The sequence below is a fragment of the Ictalurus furcatus genome, chromosome 1 (genome assembly GCF_023375685.1).
Source record: "Ictalurus furcatus strain D&B chromosome 1, Billie_1.0, whole genome shotgun sequence".
NCBI classification, from domain to species: domain Eukaryota; kingdom Metazoa; phylum Chordata; class Actinopteri; order Siluriformes; family Ictaluridae; genus Ictalurus; species Ictalurus furcatus.
This window is the reverse complement of record NC_071255.1, coordinates 13,459,655-13,477,395: the sequence shown is the minus strand read 5'-3', so window position 1 is coordinate 13,477,395 and position 17,741 is coordinate 13,459,655. Positions and strand designations below refer to the sequence as shown.

At 41.2% G+C, this 17,741-nt stretch overlaps 1 protein-coding gene and 1 long non-coding RNA gene across 6 annotated transcripts in view; both read left to right on the top strand.

The window, feature by feature from the left end:
- The window catches only part of ankib1b (ankyrin repeat and IBR domain containing 1b), a 36,665-nt gene that overhangs the window by 288 nt on the left and 18,636 nt on the right, over positions 1-17,741 (top strand). Inside the window, exons 2-5 of one of the 5 annotated variants that reach the window (XM_053627015.1) lie at positions 1,698-1,801; positions 1,891-1,993; positions 2,483-2,527; positions 9,556-9,807. In XM_053627015.1, the coding sequence (XP_053482990.1) occupies positions 9,620-9,807 (188 nt within the window). In that variant the 5' untranslated portion in view covers positions 1,698-1,801; positions 1,891-1,993; positions 2,483-2,527; positions 9,556-9,619. Of the gene's footprint in view, positions 1-1,697; positions 1,802-1,890; positions 1,994-2,016; positions 2,096-2,276; positions 2,528-9,555; positions 9,808-17,741 lie in introns of those variants that run through there. The other 4 variants (XM_053627008.1, XM_053627022.1, XM_053627032.1 and 1 more) reach the window with 4 other exon arrangements.
- On the top strand, positions 9,814-17,227 carry LOC128608909 (uncharacterized). Its single transcript, XR_008386137.1, has 3 exons — positions 9,814-13,525; positions 13,663-13,724; positions 13,881-17,227. It is a non-coding gene; the product is annotated as an uncharacterized LOC128608909 (long non-coding RNA).

Genomic DNA, 17,741 nt, shown 5'->3' with positions numbered 1-17,741 from the left:
TGAAACGCAGAGCATGACACACTTCTGTGTACCGATAAGAAGCAGGTTGAGGCAGTTCAAACAGGCTTTGTTTTAGGGTCTCGGAAAATGTGCAGATGAACCTTGAACAGAAGAACATGTCTCTGTATAGCAGATAAACATTCTGTACTGATCTCAGTGACATTACATGGCCTTCTTAGGCGTTATCCTCAGATGAACAGAAATAGAACAAGAACAAAACTATTACAAAGTAAAAATGAGTAATTTCCCTCACACTGGAAATATATTTACTGAAATAAAATAATGATAATGAGTCCTCATTATCATTGGTATATATATGTGACCTCATTGGTCACATATACAGTAGAGCACAGTGAAATTGTTTTCTTCGCATACCCCAGCCTGTCAGGAAGCAGGGTCAGCCATGATATGGCACACCTGGAGCAGATAGGGGTAAGAGCCTTGCTCAAGGGCCCAGCAGTGGTGGCTTGGCAGTACTGGGGCGTGAACCCCCAACCTTCTGATCAGTAACCCAGAGCCTTAACCACTAAGCCACCATGACCCCTGGTGTACATGCATGCATGCAAATGGTGATGCATCCAATACTTATTTCCCCCACTGTATAAATATATACATCTCCATTTTACTAGGAACACCTGTAAGTACAGTTATCTAATCAGCATGGCAGCAGTGCAATACAAAATAACATCATGCAGATACATGTCAGTTAATATTCAATATTCACATCCAACATCAGAATGTGGTAAAATTGTGATCTCTGTGACTTCGATCATGGCATGTTGGTACCAGAAGGGCTGGTTTGAGTATTTCAGAAACTACTTATCTCCTAGGAACTTCACACACAACAGTCGCAACACAGAGTTTATACAAAATGGTGTGAAAAAACAAAAAATATTGATTGACAATTCTGTGGGTTGAAACACCTTGTTGATAAGAGAGGTCAGAGGAAAATGTCCAGATTGGTTCCAGCTACCAGGAAGGATATAGTAACTCAAATAATCACTCTTTACAACCAATATTCTGGTGAGCAGAACAGTATTGCAGCATGCACAAAACGTTGAACGTGGAGGTGGATGGGTTACAACAGCAGTAGACCACTTCAGGTTCCACTCCTGTCAACCACGAACAGGAATCTGAGGCTCCCATGGGCACAGGCTCCCTCAAACTGGACAGTTGAAGATGTGAGTCTGTGCCCATGAAGGTTCGACTTGTTCTGCGTTCTGAGATGCTTTTCTGCTCACCACAATTGTACTGATTTGAGTGGTTATCTGAGTTACTGTAGCCTTTCTGTCAGCTTGGACCAGTCTGGCCATTCTCCGTTTACCTCTCTCATCAACAAGGTGTTTCCATCTGCAGAACTGCTGATCGCTGGATGTTTTTTCTTTATTGCACCATTCTGAGTAAACTCTAGAGACTGTTGTGTGTGACAATCCCAAATCAGTACTTATAGACATCTTCATCCAGCACCAACAATCCTGCCAATCACATTTTCCCCCCCAGTGGTTGATGTGAACATGACCTAAAGCTGCTGGATTTTATGCATTGCACTGCTGCCATGCGATTGGCTGATTATTCAATTCAATTCAATTCAATTTTTTTTTGTATGGCGATTTTAACAGTGGACATTGTCTCAAAGCAGCTTTACAGAAATATATAAACACAGGTTACAGATTTTAAGTGTGTGAATTTATCCCTAGTGAGCAAGCCGGAGGCGATGGTGGCAAGAGAAAACTCCCTAAGATGATATGAGGAAGAAACCTTGAGAGGAACCAGACTCAGAAGGGAACCCATCCTCATCTGGGTAACAATGAATAGTGTGAAAGTGAAAAATAGTTCATTATGGTTTTAACATGAAGTCTGTTTGTTGAACTGGTCCACTGTTCACCAAAGGAGACCTGAGTGCAAAACTGCATGTGATAACTGCAGTCCAAGCGGTACCATCCTAAGCAATCTCCAGGCTGTAGCCTCCAGTTGCTGAGAGCTCCATCCAGAGGTAGGATGGATCAGGCAGATCCGGAGAGCAGAAAGAGTCAGGATCACTGGCATATCCATAAAAATCATGTGTGGCTGGACAGAAGGAGAGAGGGAGAGGGAGGTAAAGAGAGGAGATAATTAGATAATTCTATGAACGTGTAGGTGTACAGGTGTTCCTAATAAAGTGTTCAGTGAGTGTAGGGACCCTGATTTGATCCTGGGCTCAGGTTGCTGTGTATGGAGTTTCCTCTGAAAAAAAAAACCCAACAAACTTTTAATCTCTCTCTCTCACACACACACACTCTCTCACACACACTCACACACAGGGACTTATATTTTGGTGGTAGGTTAAACAGAGAGGGAAGCTCTAGGCTTGATTACTGCTTCACGCTCACTTGAGCTCGTTTACAACAAAGAGCCAAGAAGGGAGGCAATTTTCTGGAGTGAAAGTAACCCAGATCGGATTGATGACTGAAACACCACCGGAGTTGTTTTTCTTTCTTTCCAGTTCAGCAGGACGAGTGGACTCGCAGCTATTGTTCCTGATAATCCGGTAAACACATTTCAGATTCTCCTCTATCATGTTACCAGCTTTCCATTCTCGGTGTTAAGCTGATCAGTTTCATACATTATCAGTGTGCATTTCTGACACAACAACAAAGTTAACCTACATAAGACAACGCAAATGAGCTTTACTGCTTCTTCCATTAACACTTGTTAATGTTAGTAAACAAGCCGCCTAGCTAGCTAACACCGTGGCACACTAGCTTAGCCAGGTATAGTGTCCAAGCTGCTTGTTTTTGCTGTTCGTTATCACTAGCTAACCTAATTCTTTTATTGTCTGTTTTTATCTGGAGAGCCAAGTCCTTGCTGTAAAGTAAGACTAACGAGCAGGTTTTTTTTATTTTTTATTTTTTTTTTAATTAATCCTACAGACAGGTCCCTGACTCCGTTGTATAAAGCGGTGAAAATGTCTGGAGCAAGTTAGTGTTTATGTTCCTGCCAAGCGTGTTTTGCTTAGTAACGCTAGCTAGCTGCTGTGCAGACAGGCCGGTATCAGGGGCACGTTAACTAGCAGTCTTTTCCAACACGACTGGTCGGTATTTGTTTGTTAGACAGCTAGTTAACTGTAAATGGATGCATCTCGCTAGCAGTTCTGCGAGTAAATAAATTGGAGATAGCTAAATACGAGTGACACGACGCTGACAATTCGTGCTACGTTGATACGGATGAAAGAAATAGTCTGAAAAGTATAGGACTCGTCCTTTTTTTTTTTTGACTCCTCTTCTTTCTGATATGAGAAAAAAAAAATGGTCACGTTGTTGTGTAATAATTCGTGTGTAATATGTTAACGTCTTTTGTCCGTAGTGAAGCTGTGTTCAGTTTTGTCTTGGTGAATAAGGTGTGGTTGGTGAACAAGGTGTTCTCCCCTGGCCTGTCTTGTGGTAGAAAGCCTGTGTACACACACACACACACACACACACACACAGACAACTCTTCCAAGAAATATTAGGCAGTTTATCTCTAAACAGTGGTGAGGAGCTGCAGGACAGCTGGAGGATACCACACCACCACAGGGCCTCCATTCCACACACCAAGCTGAAGCACTCTCCAGTTTTAGACATTTTAGGATTTGCTTCAGCTCTGTTATTCGCAGTTATATGTAGGGAACCCTGCTGAAAAAATCCAGCTTCCAGCTGCCAAAACACAAGCCAAGCTGGCTGACTGGTGGTCTTTTGCCAGGTGGTGGATGGAAACAGTTTCTGAACTCCTGCAAGAAATGCATCATCACTGACAAGTTGTCTTTAAGAAAAGAGCACAAGAGTAAGGGACTTAGAAAATCGGTAACATTTATTGATGTGTTTAGTCAAGGAAGAAGGAAAATATTTTACCAACTGGTTGAAATGGTCTATCCGCTCGGTGTGTTTTGGCTGGTCCGAGCGAGCTGCGTTTTTCAGCAGGAGGTGTCGATTTGAAATTTTCACACTATGATAACCTAGTCTAAACATACCGTGTGAAACATGCACACAAGCTGTTCTTTTTGTTTAGAAAGATATTTCCGAGAACAATTTCCTGCTTGAAAGTCTCTTGCACTGTCAGTATTTATAATGTTGAGAGTGTCTGTGAGGAAAGTTGGTGTGCTGAGCCCCCCCAAAAAACACATCCAACTAGCATGCCAGTGCTGTCTAACTAAAAATAGCTGGTTATGATCAGTGCCTTGCACCTCTGGGTTTGGGGGTTCGAGTCCTGCCTCCACCCTTTTGCACGTTCTCCCCGTGCTTCAGGGTTCTCCTCCAGGTACTCCAGTCCAAAGACGTGTGTTGTAGGCTGTTTGGCGTCGCCAAATGCATGTGCGGTTGTGCCCTGTGATGGGTTGGGCGTGTCCCGCCTTGTGCCCTAAGTCTACTGGGATAGCCTTCAGGCTCCCAACGACCCTGTGTATGGAAAACGGATGGATGGTCAGCGATGGCATGTTTATCCGTATCTGCGCAAGTAGTAAAGTAACCTGTTTCAAACAGTAGAGGATTGCACAGCCAAACTGTTTTCAGTGTAGTCTGCATCTCCTGCATGGAGAAATGGAGGTTGCTGGAGTATGATTTTGATGGAGTCACAGCCAGACACAAAAGGAATGAGAAAAGTAGACCGTGATAGACAGAAATGCATTTTCATTTTATCAGTATTTTGGAAAAGTCAGAAATGAAGTCACCACCTAATCATGCACTATTACTAATCATGACATCATAGCGGCTCTAGTTACGTGTATTATTTGGCACTACTGCTAGTTGGCCTTGTCTGACTTGTAAGGTTGTTTCCTAACAGTCCTGTAAAATTCCTGATTACTGACACTCCATCCACTCCTCATATTTAGCAGCCTCTCTCTTTCTCACAGTGTTTCATTTTGGCTGACATTGAAACTGTGTGTGTGTGTGTGTGTTTGCTTGCTCTGCCTTTTTTGCTCTGTGTCTGATCAGTGATGATTGTACTACTATCTGCTTCTCTAACACTGCTAAGCCTGGCTTGCTTATAATTCGCTTTGGATAAACAAGGGAATCTATATTTCTTTATCTATTTTTTTATGATTGTTGTCTGCTGATTATGTTGCTCTGTGACAAAGTGGCATATTAACTCGGATTGCATGCAGAAAGAAAATGAAGGAATGTACAGGATGCATCCTTTGTGTTTCTATGAACAACTCTACCCTGGCCATTTGTGCAAAAGCTCCATCACAGAATCACTGCTGGCCAGATGTGATTTAGATTTCTGACCATTTTCAGCACAGCAGTGACACAATCGGTGACCTAATAATGTGTGTCTGTATCAGGAGTGGCGGTTGTTAAGGTTTTAAAATACCATTGCTGGGTTGAAAAAAGTTCACCAGACAAAAGCAGTCATGTGGTCACAAATCTGGCACTGGTGAAAGATGAACGTACTGAACTACAGTCTCTAACTACATACCTACATTTAAGGCCTATTAAAGTGGTCACTAAGTGCACTGTGTTTAATAACCACAGCAACGCTCCTGAACCTGATGCACTGGTATGGTATCAGTATTACTATATTCACCGTTCAGATAATATCTGCTCAGTGCTGCTCCCTTTCCTGACAAGTTGTATTGAGGATGTTGTAACTGTACACACTTAGTGATTAGCATGTTTGCCTCGCATTTCCGGGGTTGGGGGTTGGAATCCTGTCTCCACCCTGTGTGTGTGTGTGTGTGTGTGTGTGGAGTTTGCATGCTGTCCCTGTGCTTTGGGGGTTTCCTCCAGGTACTCCGGTTTCCTCCACCGGTCCAAAGACATACAGTGTAGGCAGATTGGCATCTCTTAATTGTCTGTAGTGTGTGAATGGGTGTGTGATTGTGCCCTGTGATGGTTTGACAACCCATCCAGGTTGTCCTTGTGCCCCGAGTTCCCTGGGGTAGGCTCCAGGCTCGCCCACAGCCCTGTGTCGTCATATAAGCAGTATGGAAAATGGATGGATGTTTTAACTGTTGTGTATAGGCTAAATCACTTTTTTATAAATGTCTTATAAATAAATTATAACTATTAGTAAAGTAGTTATAGTGTGGTGTTCCAGTCAGTACATTTCACTCTGCTTCCCTGTAGAGGCAATGTTTTAAAAATCATTTACTTGCAAATGCTGTTTGTGACATGAAAGGCACTCAAGTTGTTAATCGTGAGTTCATGACTGATGAGCTAAAACATGAAGACCTTCACATCAATATTGAATCAGCAACCTATTGAAAAGATAGTATGAACAAATTATATAACGGAAAATAAAATAAACAAAATAAAGATAAATAGTGAGTACTAGTGTATTTCCTAAAATTGGAAAAAAAAAAATTAATGACTATTTGCCTGATTTATCTGTTTGTATAGATAAAGGGTGAACACGATGGTGAGGTAGGTGGTGAGGTGGAGCTCTTTATAGTTCTCATTTATTGGTTTAAAAACTTGAATATTTTTTTACAATACATTTGTTTTACATGACTGTCTAATGATTTGTAACCTGTTTCAAACCCACTCACTGCCATAATGCTTTTTAGTCTTCACACTATATTAAGTAAAATACAAATATCAAAGTTTTTAGGTTAAGACAAGTTGCATTTTAGATGTGTATGTTAATCTTTCTGATTTTGACTCCAAGTTTCACAGCTTATTGAAAGTATGTTCACTCTCTAGAATGTTCATTTCTATTCACGTCCATAATGGAATTTAATTTGCTGCCATCTCTGTTAAGTGAAAACATGTGTTTTTGGGCCTGTGTTCCTTTTAAATACAAGCGAAATGATTTGCTAAATGCTTAATCAGTGCGATTTGTAAGCTGTTTAGTTCCACTTTATGATGCAAATCTTACAGCTATAAATCTGGAATTTCCTTTTTGAAAAAACAGCAAGGAAGCAGAGAGGGTATGTTTTACATTTGTCCATATTTAAAAATGGTCTTGGTCTCGGTATGTGAGTTGTAACCTTTCGGGCTAAAAGCAGACTTGAGCATCAGCTGACTGGTCACTTTGGGTGCCTGTGTGGACAGATGGTATGAGTAGGGGTATAACTGTAGCCATGTTGAATCCAGCCCCTCTAACAGAACCTGCTCTCAGTAGGTTAAGGGCAGTTGGCCGAGCGAGCCGGAAGCCCCTGGTGCTCCTGAAGGAAAAGTGTGTCTCGTCTCCCTGGCTCCTGTGGAGCATGAATCACTAGGCCGGTGGAGGTTGTACTACCTTTTGTTGCTGAACACTTGCTCTTAAATTGTAGTCCTAGGTCTGTTGTTGGCTTAAGCAAAACACACACTATGACTTTCAGAATCTCTGACCTGCTCACAATACAATACTTGTGATCAGTTGTTTTGGTGGATGTTTGGGAATACATACTAATCAACCTTTCACCTGGAGAGATCCCTGCCGAAGCATGCCTGAACCCTAAATCCTGCATTCTCGCAAAAGTTGTGCCTCATGCGACTTTGTGCAGAAACACGACAATATTAATGGACTATCCCGTGCTTAACAATACTAGGTTAACACTTTTTACTCAGAAAATACGTATTTAAAAGTCTTCCAAAATGTTTCACCAGGATAAATCCTAGAATTCTTATTAAATATTAAATTGGAGGGCCTTATATAACTGCTGTTGTTGACACTGACTACGTTTACATGGACAGCAGTAATCTAATTATTGACCTTATTCTGAATAAGACAATATTGTGGTTAAGGTGTTTACATGAGTTGCTTTTAGAATATTCCATTCATGTTCCTGTTTTACATGATCTAGAATATAGATCGATTAACGGCACACGTCATTACATCCCCACGCCGTCCGACGTTCCCTCCAGAATTTCATGTATCAACATACAGTTCGTCTTCGTTATGGTACCATATACGGTTTTGGGTGTTTTTATTTAAAATTTTTACAAACACTTCAAGTATAGTTAATTATTTGTCATGCTATATGTGCAAATAGACGACTGCTTGAAGCCAATGGGCTGTGTCCCAACCGCGTACTTGCCTACTATATAGCAGCCGGGATACATGTATTTCGCCTACTATAGGCCTATAGTAGGTAAGTACGTGGTTTCGGACGCAGCCGTGCTCTCTTGTTTGCCGTCAAACGGTTGAGCACTGCCGTGTGTGTGTGTGTGTGTGTGTGTGTGTGTGTGTGTGTGTGTGTCCTGTCGCAAAATGCGGTGAAAACTCACACGACGTTAATAGTGTGATTAAGGTGTTTACATGTCTGTAATGCACTTTGATAATGCGACTAAAAACAGGAATACTCCACATGTCTTAATTCCATTTGTGTTTACTTCGAGTATGACTTTAATCGGATTGAGGTAATAAAAAATTGCTGTTTACATGGTAGTTTCGTATTCGGAGTATTGTGTTAATCAGGTTAATATTGGATTATTGTCGTCCATGTAAATAGTCGTTGTGCGGGAGTGCAGCGAGTAATCCCAAAACAGAGTTGTTAAATTAGTTGGACATTGGAGCTAAAGTCATGGGGTGTGTGTGTGTGTGTGTGTGTGTGTGTGTGTGTGTGTGTGTGTGTGTACTAGGCTTTGTGAGGCAATATGCAGTTTTAAATTGCAGCAACTGTGTTCATACAGCTTTATCACTACAGGTAGTTTGATTGCAGTAGAACTTACCAGGTTTACTGCATTACGTTACATTACCAGGCCTTCAGTTATTAAACACCACTAATATGAAATGATGGTTTGCAAAGACAAAGATCTTTTTCATATCTAATCCTTTGGAGCCTGATGTTTATCCATCAGTTTTTATTCTTTTCATACAAGTGCCTTCCTAATTGTTACATACAGTTAACTGTCAAGCACAGCAGGGAAAACCGGTTTACTGGTTGTTCTGAATCATTTCCATAGGCACTGTACTTTGTTCCTTTGGCATCCTGCTCTGTCAGTGGGGTGCTAGCATGGTGTCATGTAAGTCAATTATTATTTTCTTAACACAAAAAGAACTGTCGGTAGCAAATAATGAAACGCAATGCTTTATACTCTCCCGGCGCCTAACGTATTCAGCTTTAATAAGAATTTAATGATCTGGAAGTGCGGATGAATTTTTTATGGTTGTTGTGCTGTTACAAATATTTAATTAGCGTAAACAGTTAAAGTACCCTGGTGCTGCTAACGTTGGTACGTGTGTAAAATAGTTCACCGTTAAAGGCACTTCTGCCCCTGCAAGTAGAGAAAAATGGATCAAGTAGGACATGCTCAGCATCTGCTCCTGTCAGGCCCCTCATGTGGCTGAGCATGTGACTTTGTTTTTGTGAATACTGCTGGGCCTCGGCAGGGAGAACCAACTCTTCATTCTCTAGCAGATCGAGCGAGACAATGTCTGCGTGGACACATTAGGCCTTGTTCGCTCTGACAGTTCAGTGGACTACACTAAGTGTTTACTAGAAACTGAAAAGGAAATCTTGAGTTGAATTTGACTTAAGCGTCTGGCAGATAATGATTTGGCTTGTGAGCGTTTGAAAATGTGGGCTAGTAAAAACCGGATAATGGACTGTACTGCTGTTTCCATTCTCAACATGTATGTGTAATAGGATCATTTCTGTCTTTCTGATGTTACCAGGAGACACGCGATGCCGGATCCACAGCCTAAGTAGTGCTGAGTGCAGAGAGCTGGGAGCTGAACGATGGGGAATATAGCGACCAAGTTTCGAAAGGCTCTGATTAACGGAGATGAGGTGCTCGCCTACCAGCTGTACGAGGGCAACCCGCAGTTTAAAGAGTCACTGGACCCAAACACCTCATATGGGGAGCCTTATCAACATAACACCCCACTCCACTACGCTGCTAGGCATGCAATGACACGGATACTCAGGTAAAACACGATATTGCTTCATCTCAAAATTGGTTTTTATTACTTGGTAAGTTGGTACTATTAATGCTTTTGGGTGGGATTGTTTTTTTTTTTTTGCTGGAGAGTAGGGGAGGTCCATATGACAGTTTATATCATTATAATACAACCCCATTTCTGAAAAAGTTGGTACAGTATGGAAAATGCTAATAAAAACATTGAGGAGTGATTTGTAAATGTACTTTGACTTTTTTTTATTTATTATTTGATGTTTTACCTAATCAACTACATAGTGTTTTGAAGGTAAATGTTTATTTTGAAATTGATGCATGCAACACGTTCCAAAAAAGTTGGGACGGGACAATTTAGGACTAATAGCTACGTGGCAAGTTGAAATAAAAAGGTGATCTGAAACAGGTTAGGAAATCGTCTAATCATAGTATGTAAGGAGCCTTCAAAAAAAGGCCTAGTCCTTCAAGAGCAAGGACGGGTCGAGGCTCGCCAGTCTGCCAACAGATGCGTCAGTGAATATTCCAACACTCTGGGAACAACATTCCCCAAAGACAAATCAGTAGGATTTTGGGCATTTCACCTTCTACAGTGCACAATATAATTAAAAGGTTCAAGGAATCAGGTCAAATCACAGCGCGTAAAGGACAAGGCCGAAAACCACTTCTGAATGTGCGTGATTTCCGATCCCTCAGATGTCACCGTCTTAAAAACCATCATGAGTCTGTAATGGATATCCTGACATGGGCTCAGGAATACTTTGGTAAACCTTTTCAGTCAACACCATTCACTGCTGCATCCGCAGATGCAGGTTAAGGCTTTACTATGCAAAGCAGAAGCCGTACATCAACACTGTCCAGACGCGCCACTGACTTCTCTGGGCTCAGTCTCATATGAGATGGACAGTAACACAGTGGAATCGTGTTTGGGGGTCCGATGAGTCAACATTTCAAATAGTTTTTGGACAAAACAGCCTTCGTGTTCTCTGGGCCAAAGAGGAAAAGGACCATCCAAGCTGTTGTCAGCGTCAGGTCCAAAAGCCAGCGTATGTCATGATATGGGGGTGTGTTGGTGCCCATGGCATGGGTAACATGCACATCTGTGAGGGCACCATTAATGCAGAAAGATATGTGCACGATTGGAGCAATATGCAGTATGTTGCCATCCAGAGCAGGACAGCGGCAAACCACATTCTGCCTGGATTACAACCGAATGGTTGCGTAAGCAGAGAGTGCGGGAACAGTTGTACAGCTGAAGAAATGCATAATGAATGAATGTGGGAAAATTACGCTTGCTAAACTTAACTAACAGGTGTCTTCAACGCCCAAACATCCATCCATCTTCTACCGCTTACTCCTTTTCAGGGTCACGGGGAACCTGGAGCCTATCCCAGGCAGCATCGGGCACAAGGTGGGGTACACCCTGGACAGGGTGCCAATCCATCGCAGGGCACAATCACATATACACTCACACACCCATTGCGCCCAATCAATCAATTATTATTAAAAGAAAAGGTGATGTTACACAGTGGTAACATCACTTCTCTCTTTTCTTTCTAAAATCCTTGAACGCACTGTCTACACTCAACAGTCCCTCTACCTCTCATAGAACAACCTCCAAGGTCCTAACCAGTCTGCCTTCAAAGCGGCACATTCTACAGACTCTGCCCTTTTGGCTGTCGTTGAGAAGCTACGTGCTACTAGATCAGCCAAACTGTCGTCAGTCCTCATCCTCCTGGACCGTTCGACAGTCAGCGACAAGACTCTGTTGTCCACCCTCATGAGTCTAGGAATTAGTGGTGCAGCATGGTAGTGGTTTGCTTCCTACCTGGAAGGTTGCTCATACCAGGTGTTGTGGAAGGGGCTATACATCTACTCCCCACAGACTCTGCACTGGTGTCCCACAAGGCTCAGTACTTGGTCCTCTTCTGTTCTCCCTCTGTACTCACTCTCTTGGTGAGGTCATATCCTAAATGGTAAATGGTGCACTTATAGCGCCTTTATCCAAAGCGCTTTACACTGTGTCTCATTCACACGCACACTCACACACCAATGGTAGCAGAGCTGCTATGCAAGGCGCTAACTTGCCATCGGGAGCAACTCGGGGTTCAGTGTCTTGCCCAAGGACACTTCGGCATGTGGAGTCACGTGGGCCGGGAATCGAACCGCCAACCCTACGATCTTGGCAAAACTGAACTGCTGTTCCTCCCAGGTGATTCATCACCATGTCAGGATCTTGTGATCTCCCTGGACAACTTTCTGATCCCACCTTCGGTTACTGCATGCTAGAGTTGGGATACTTGATCTTGGGTCGGGACTCCAGTCCAATTATGAACGAGCTTGGACTTTTCACACACTCTGGTAAAATTCTACTCGAACTTGACACGGACTCTGAGATTTTGGAGTACAGTTGAGTCTGCCTCATGTGTAACATGAAAAGAGATAATGAAATAAATAACATAAAGTTAAGATAAGAAATGAATGAATGTCTCCCTGCCTGACCAGGGGCTTTCTGTGCGCACACACCTGAAGCGGGTACACAGAAAGCCCTCTCATTGTGCGAGTACCGGATTGAGTTCTCTTTAGTGGCTTATTACACTTGGACGGTCAAATACACACCTAAAATGTAGATCTGTCCGAGTATTCTTACAAGCACACTCGTGTATGTCTTAAGTGAATGTAAACAGTTGGGAAAGAAATCGGAGGTGTGTCGATACAGTATATTAGATCTGTGCATTAGGTCTTAAAGTGACAGAAATCTAATAAACCTCCTGCTGTCTGTGTCATTAATATTAATCAAACAACAAAAGACAAAGAGAAACTCACTCACTCACTTATTTGGCTGAATAACTTCAGCACATTTAATAAGAATCACTGTGTGTCATACAGTAAAGTCTATTTTATTTTACATTTAATTGCTTTATTCAATTTCCGTAGTATTTCTTGCTTGAATACTACTGATAGACCTGAGAAAACCTATCTTTATCATGAAATAAGATTGTAGTTATATCACCCACCCCTAAACATTAGCATTTGGTGATTCTGGTCTTGAATTGCATCTAAAATGTGAAATGTACTTCTTAATGTGGTAAATATCATAAACGCTGCTGATAGGGATTTTTGTTTTCTTCCCATTTTAAAATGGACTCGGACACAACACTACACGCAACCTTGGGGTGACCATGGACAATCATCCTTTTCCTCTCATGTTGCTAACCTGACACAGTCATGTCGATTTCTCCTTTACAATGTCCACACAGGCCACTCGGGTGCTGGTTCAATCTCTTGTCATTTCAAGACTGTATTACTGCAACTCACTCCTAGCATGTGCCTCTGAGCACCATTCGACCTCTGCACCCGATCCAGAATAGAGCTGCACTGTTGGTTTTCAACCTTCTGAAGTTCTCCAACACCACCCCATTGCTACGCTTCCTCCACTGGCTTCTTGTAGCTGCCTGCATCAGATTTAAAACTCTGATGCTTGCCTACAAAGCCAAAAATGGACCAACACCCACTTACCTCAAATCACTGATCACACCCCGCAATGCACCACGCTCCCTCTGATCCTCTAGCACTGCTACACTGGTGCCACCATTTCTCAGGGCACCAGCAAGGCATGCATCAAGACTCTTCTCTGTTCTGGCACCTAGGTGGTGGAATGAACTCCTAGGTGTCCGAACAGCTGAGTCACTGGCGGTCTTCAAACAACATCTAAAGACCTACCTCTTCCTGAAGTACTTAAATTAGCACTTTTATTTATTTATTTATCTATTTATTTATTTATTTATTTATTTATTTATTTATTCACTTATTTATTTTTAAATGAATTGTGTTGTCTGTGTGTTTTTCTTACTGTATTATCTCCCAACAGAGTTTTAACCCTCTTACCCCGTATGGCCGAAAAACCGGCTTGCCCGTCTTTGATCTATTCCCGTAAGGACGATATACCGGCTTGGTCGTCTATGCCAAATACCCGTAAGGCCGATAAAGCGGCTTTACAGCGTAAACGTTATCCCAGTAAGGCCGGTGTACCGGCATTACTCTGCTATGATTCCTTACTTATTTAATTATTATTTTTTAACCCGGAAGGTTGATGATGTCACGACGTGATTACGTTATTATGCCGTCATTACGATGAAGATCCAAGCGTGAGTATTGGTGTAATAGTAGAAGTGAACTAAAAATGCCAAAGTGAAAAGCTAATCATGTTCCAGCTAAAGTTACATGTACAGTGAACACAGGTACATCTAAAACAGTGAGGGGGAAAAAAAAAAGAAAACATACACAGTTACAAAGGCGAGAGCGAGGATTCTAGATAGTGACAGCAGTGAAAGTTCAGGCGATGTTGAAACCGAAACTGATAGAGACGCAAACCCTCCTGATTCAGACCCTGATCCGTCTTCATCTTCAGCAACAACCAGTGCGACTGACACTGCAGGGGTCTGGAGTCATAACGGGACCATTTCTGTGCATTCGTGAAAACACTACCTGCTGGTCTGATTATCACCAGTAACTTGACTTTTGGTGCTAAAATGCATTTATTTATTTATTTATTTATTTATTTATTTATTATTTACTTGAATTTATTCAATATATATTTAATATATACAAGGCATTGACCACACTGATGCTCATATGGTACTTCTAAATGAGTATAAGGATTTTAGCGAGTATTTTTCGTCATTTCTCTAGTTAAGAATTGTGCTCTAAGTGGAGTAAAAACACTGAACTGCTTCATTTTCAAAGTAATATTACACAAATACATTATTATAAGTTGTTTCAAGGCCTAAAAATGTTAAAAATAAAATGTTAATTTTGGGGCCCATTTTGGCCTGGGAACTCGGGGTTGGCGTGCTGTTTCTATGGGGAATATAGGGTTGTGGGACATAGTACTGTGGGAACTAAGGGGTAAGAGGGTTAAGACTGATGGTATTCTTAGTCCGTGACCTAGTAAACAAGTATCGGGATGTATTTATTTATAGAAACTTCATAGCACTTCTGCAAGTCGCTCTATATAAGGGCATCTGCCAAATGCCGTAAATGTAATGTAATGTAATTATAGAGAAGTCTCAATTGTTAGAGATGTCTGCTTTTTCACAACCAAATTCCTCACAGTGTTTTTGTACATAACCTCATCAGACTGGGGGGGGAGGGAAGAGTTCTTGACAGACCAGCTCCCTCAGTTAGTCCAAGTAGCAGGATATAATGCTGAATGCAGTACATGCCTGACTTAGCATCAGCAGCAGGGATACGTCGATGTCTGTGTCACCGGATGTTTTCCCAATACAAAATATGCATATCCTGTTGAACTGACAGTCTCATCTGTCCAAATGGTTTCACCTAAATTGGTCATGTAGCAGCCCATACAGGATTTCCTTTCTTTGTGATTGGTTATGGACAAATACTTGGTTTTGCTGCGTCTTTTTTTCAAAATTTGTGATGCAACTTTCAGAGTTTATTGTGCATTTTTTCAGAAAACTACTTGAAGTAGTGAAACTGCAGTTGCAAGAAATTGTTTTGCACAGGCTTTCGCAGTGATATTTGTTGGTAATGGAGACCTTTTAGCTGTACTCATCTTCGACGCATGTGAATCAAAGAGGGCTTTGGCTGAATAAGCATTGTGATGACATCACATGACGTGTCTTGGCCCGAATTTGCCAAAAAAAAAATTACAAGCTCCTGTGAATAGTGTGGAGTTTGCTTGATTTCGCGATAATTTCTGTGGGGGACTGATGTAGGAAACATTCTGTAATTTAGAAATGCACTTTTATTCCAAGCAGACCATCCATTTCTTAAATCTGATTTTAAAGCTGCGTTTTGATCTTGGTAGTTGCTCATATCTGAAGTACGGAGCCAAAGCAACAACTTTTTGAGTGCTTTTGGAGTTTACGCTCTGTTTACACAGTTCTGGTGTATCTGATATCCATTGATGCTAGTGTCAAGCCCAGTTTATGACCACACAGCCAAAGATGGTAGATAACGTTACTAAAGATCATAAAGTACAAATTTTGTACTTTGCAGCTCATCGCAGATGTTTCTCTGGTCATTGGAAAGGAACTCAGAGCTTATTGTCTTTTTATGGTGGACAGTTTGAGTGAAGGTCTGGGACGTTTCACTTGGGTTGTTTTTGTCTGCTGGATGTGAATAAAATTAAACTAAACCCCATACATCAGATTCACGCAGGATGTGACACGTAAGCAAAACGTTTGCTTCGTGTAAGCGACCTTCTGTCCAGTCCAGACCAACTGTGGTGTCTGTGCTATTGGTGCCCTTTGTCCCATGAGGAACGGGACAAAGTAGAGCAAGCTTACAGTTGAATAGTAAACAAAGCTGCATATATGTTTTAATCTACTTGGGATTTTAAGTAGCAATATAAGTGCATCTCAACATCTGGATGGAAGGATTTGTATTTCTACGCGAATGCTGTGTCTTCTATGGATTTATGTTGAGCGAAACGGAAGTGAATCTGTTTTGCGATGCGTGTGTAAGACACATGGCTAAACAATGTTTCCGAAAAACATTTTTGTAGCAATGTTTTTCAGCAATTACAGGATAAATATAAAATCACATCATTACATTTTCTTCTGTTATTTGCAAATTTGACATCTATTATATCTCGGTCTGAAATGAAACCTCGTCATCATATCATGGACAAGATTTCGTCAATAAGCCTTACACCAAGCGGACGGTTTCTTTTTTTTTTTTTTTTTATAGCATATTATACTTGCTCAGGCTAATGCAGAGACTAATTCTTACAAATGTGCACAGGCAGAGGAGATTGCTGTGGGGATTTCTGATGAGCTGTGGAACAGTTGAGAACACGAATAAATGTGCAGTTAACCCAAGGAATCAATTTTGATACTGTTTAAAATGTGCATAAGCTCCAAGTTGCATAAAATGTTGGCAAAAATGCTCATCACATCCACTGTGTGCAAACTGTAAATACAATAAGCTAATATAATACATGTATTTTTGGACGTGCGCAAAACTCCCATCAGTTTTGGGAATGTGTCTTTAGATGCTCGAAAGAGTTTGCTGTCCTGATCATGAAGATGTAATTATACTTAAATTACATATGTTATATCCCGGTTGTTGGTTTCTGGAGTGGTGTTTTGTCTTTTTTAATTAATTAATTTATTTATTTTTCTTCTTTCTTTTCTTATGCTTAGAGGCTTAGGCTTTTTTCTTGCCTTATCAGTACATGTTTATTATCCTCATTATATTTGACAAAAGTTGAATTAAAAATATTAATTAAAACTGGTCTCTAGCTAGTGAAATGGGTGTAAGTTAAGCTGGCTGTGCCTTGTATGATTTTTGACCCTATTTTAATGTTGCAGATATAAAAAATATATATATTTTTTTAAATGGTCATTGTTAAGTATTCTCTGCTTGTGAGTTGAGCTCAGCGGACCAAATTAGTGCAATTGTCAGTCCACTACCCCCCCCCCCCCCCCCTTTCCAAAACGGTGGATTTTTAAAAAAAAAAAACAAAACTTTCGTGGAAAACTATTTGAATTGGTGAAATTGCAATTGCATGAAATTGCCTTTAGCGGTGATGTTTGATGGTAAATAAAACCTTTTGGTTGTGCTCCTGTTTGAGACATGTGAATCGAAGAAAGCTTTGGCTGAATACACATTGTATTCACATTGACTTCACATTGAAGTCTGCTGTGACTTTGAAAAATGGCAAGCTCCTCCGAATATTGCAGAGTTTACTTGATTTTTGCCTTCATTTCTGTGATTGCAAAATCACCAAATCCTGCAGCGACTGAGTCGTGACCATCTGACAACCAAGTTTTGTCAGTGTAAGAGTTTTTGATCTCAGAATGTGATCGCTGCAGAGACACCACTAAGAGTAAGGTATGGGAGTATATGAAACACACAGGACAGCTACAAAATATTGTAGTAGCAATGGTAAAAGGTGAACAAAACATGTTAATGGGCAAGAGA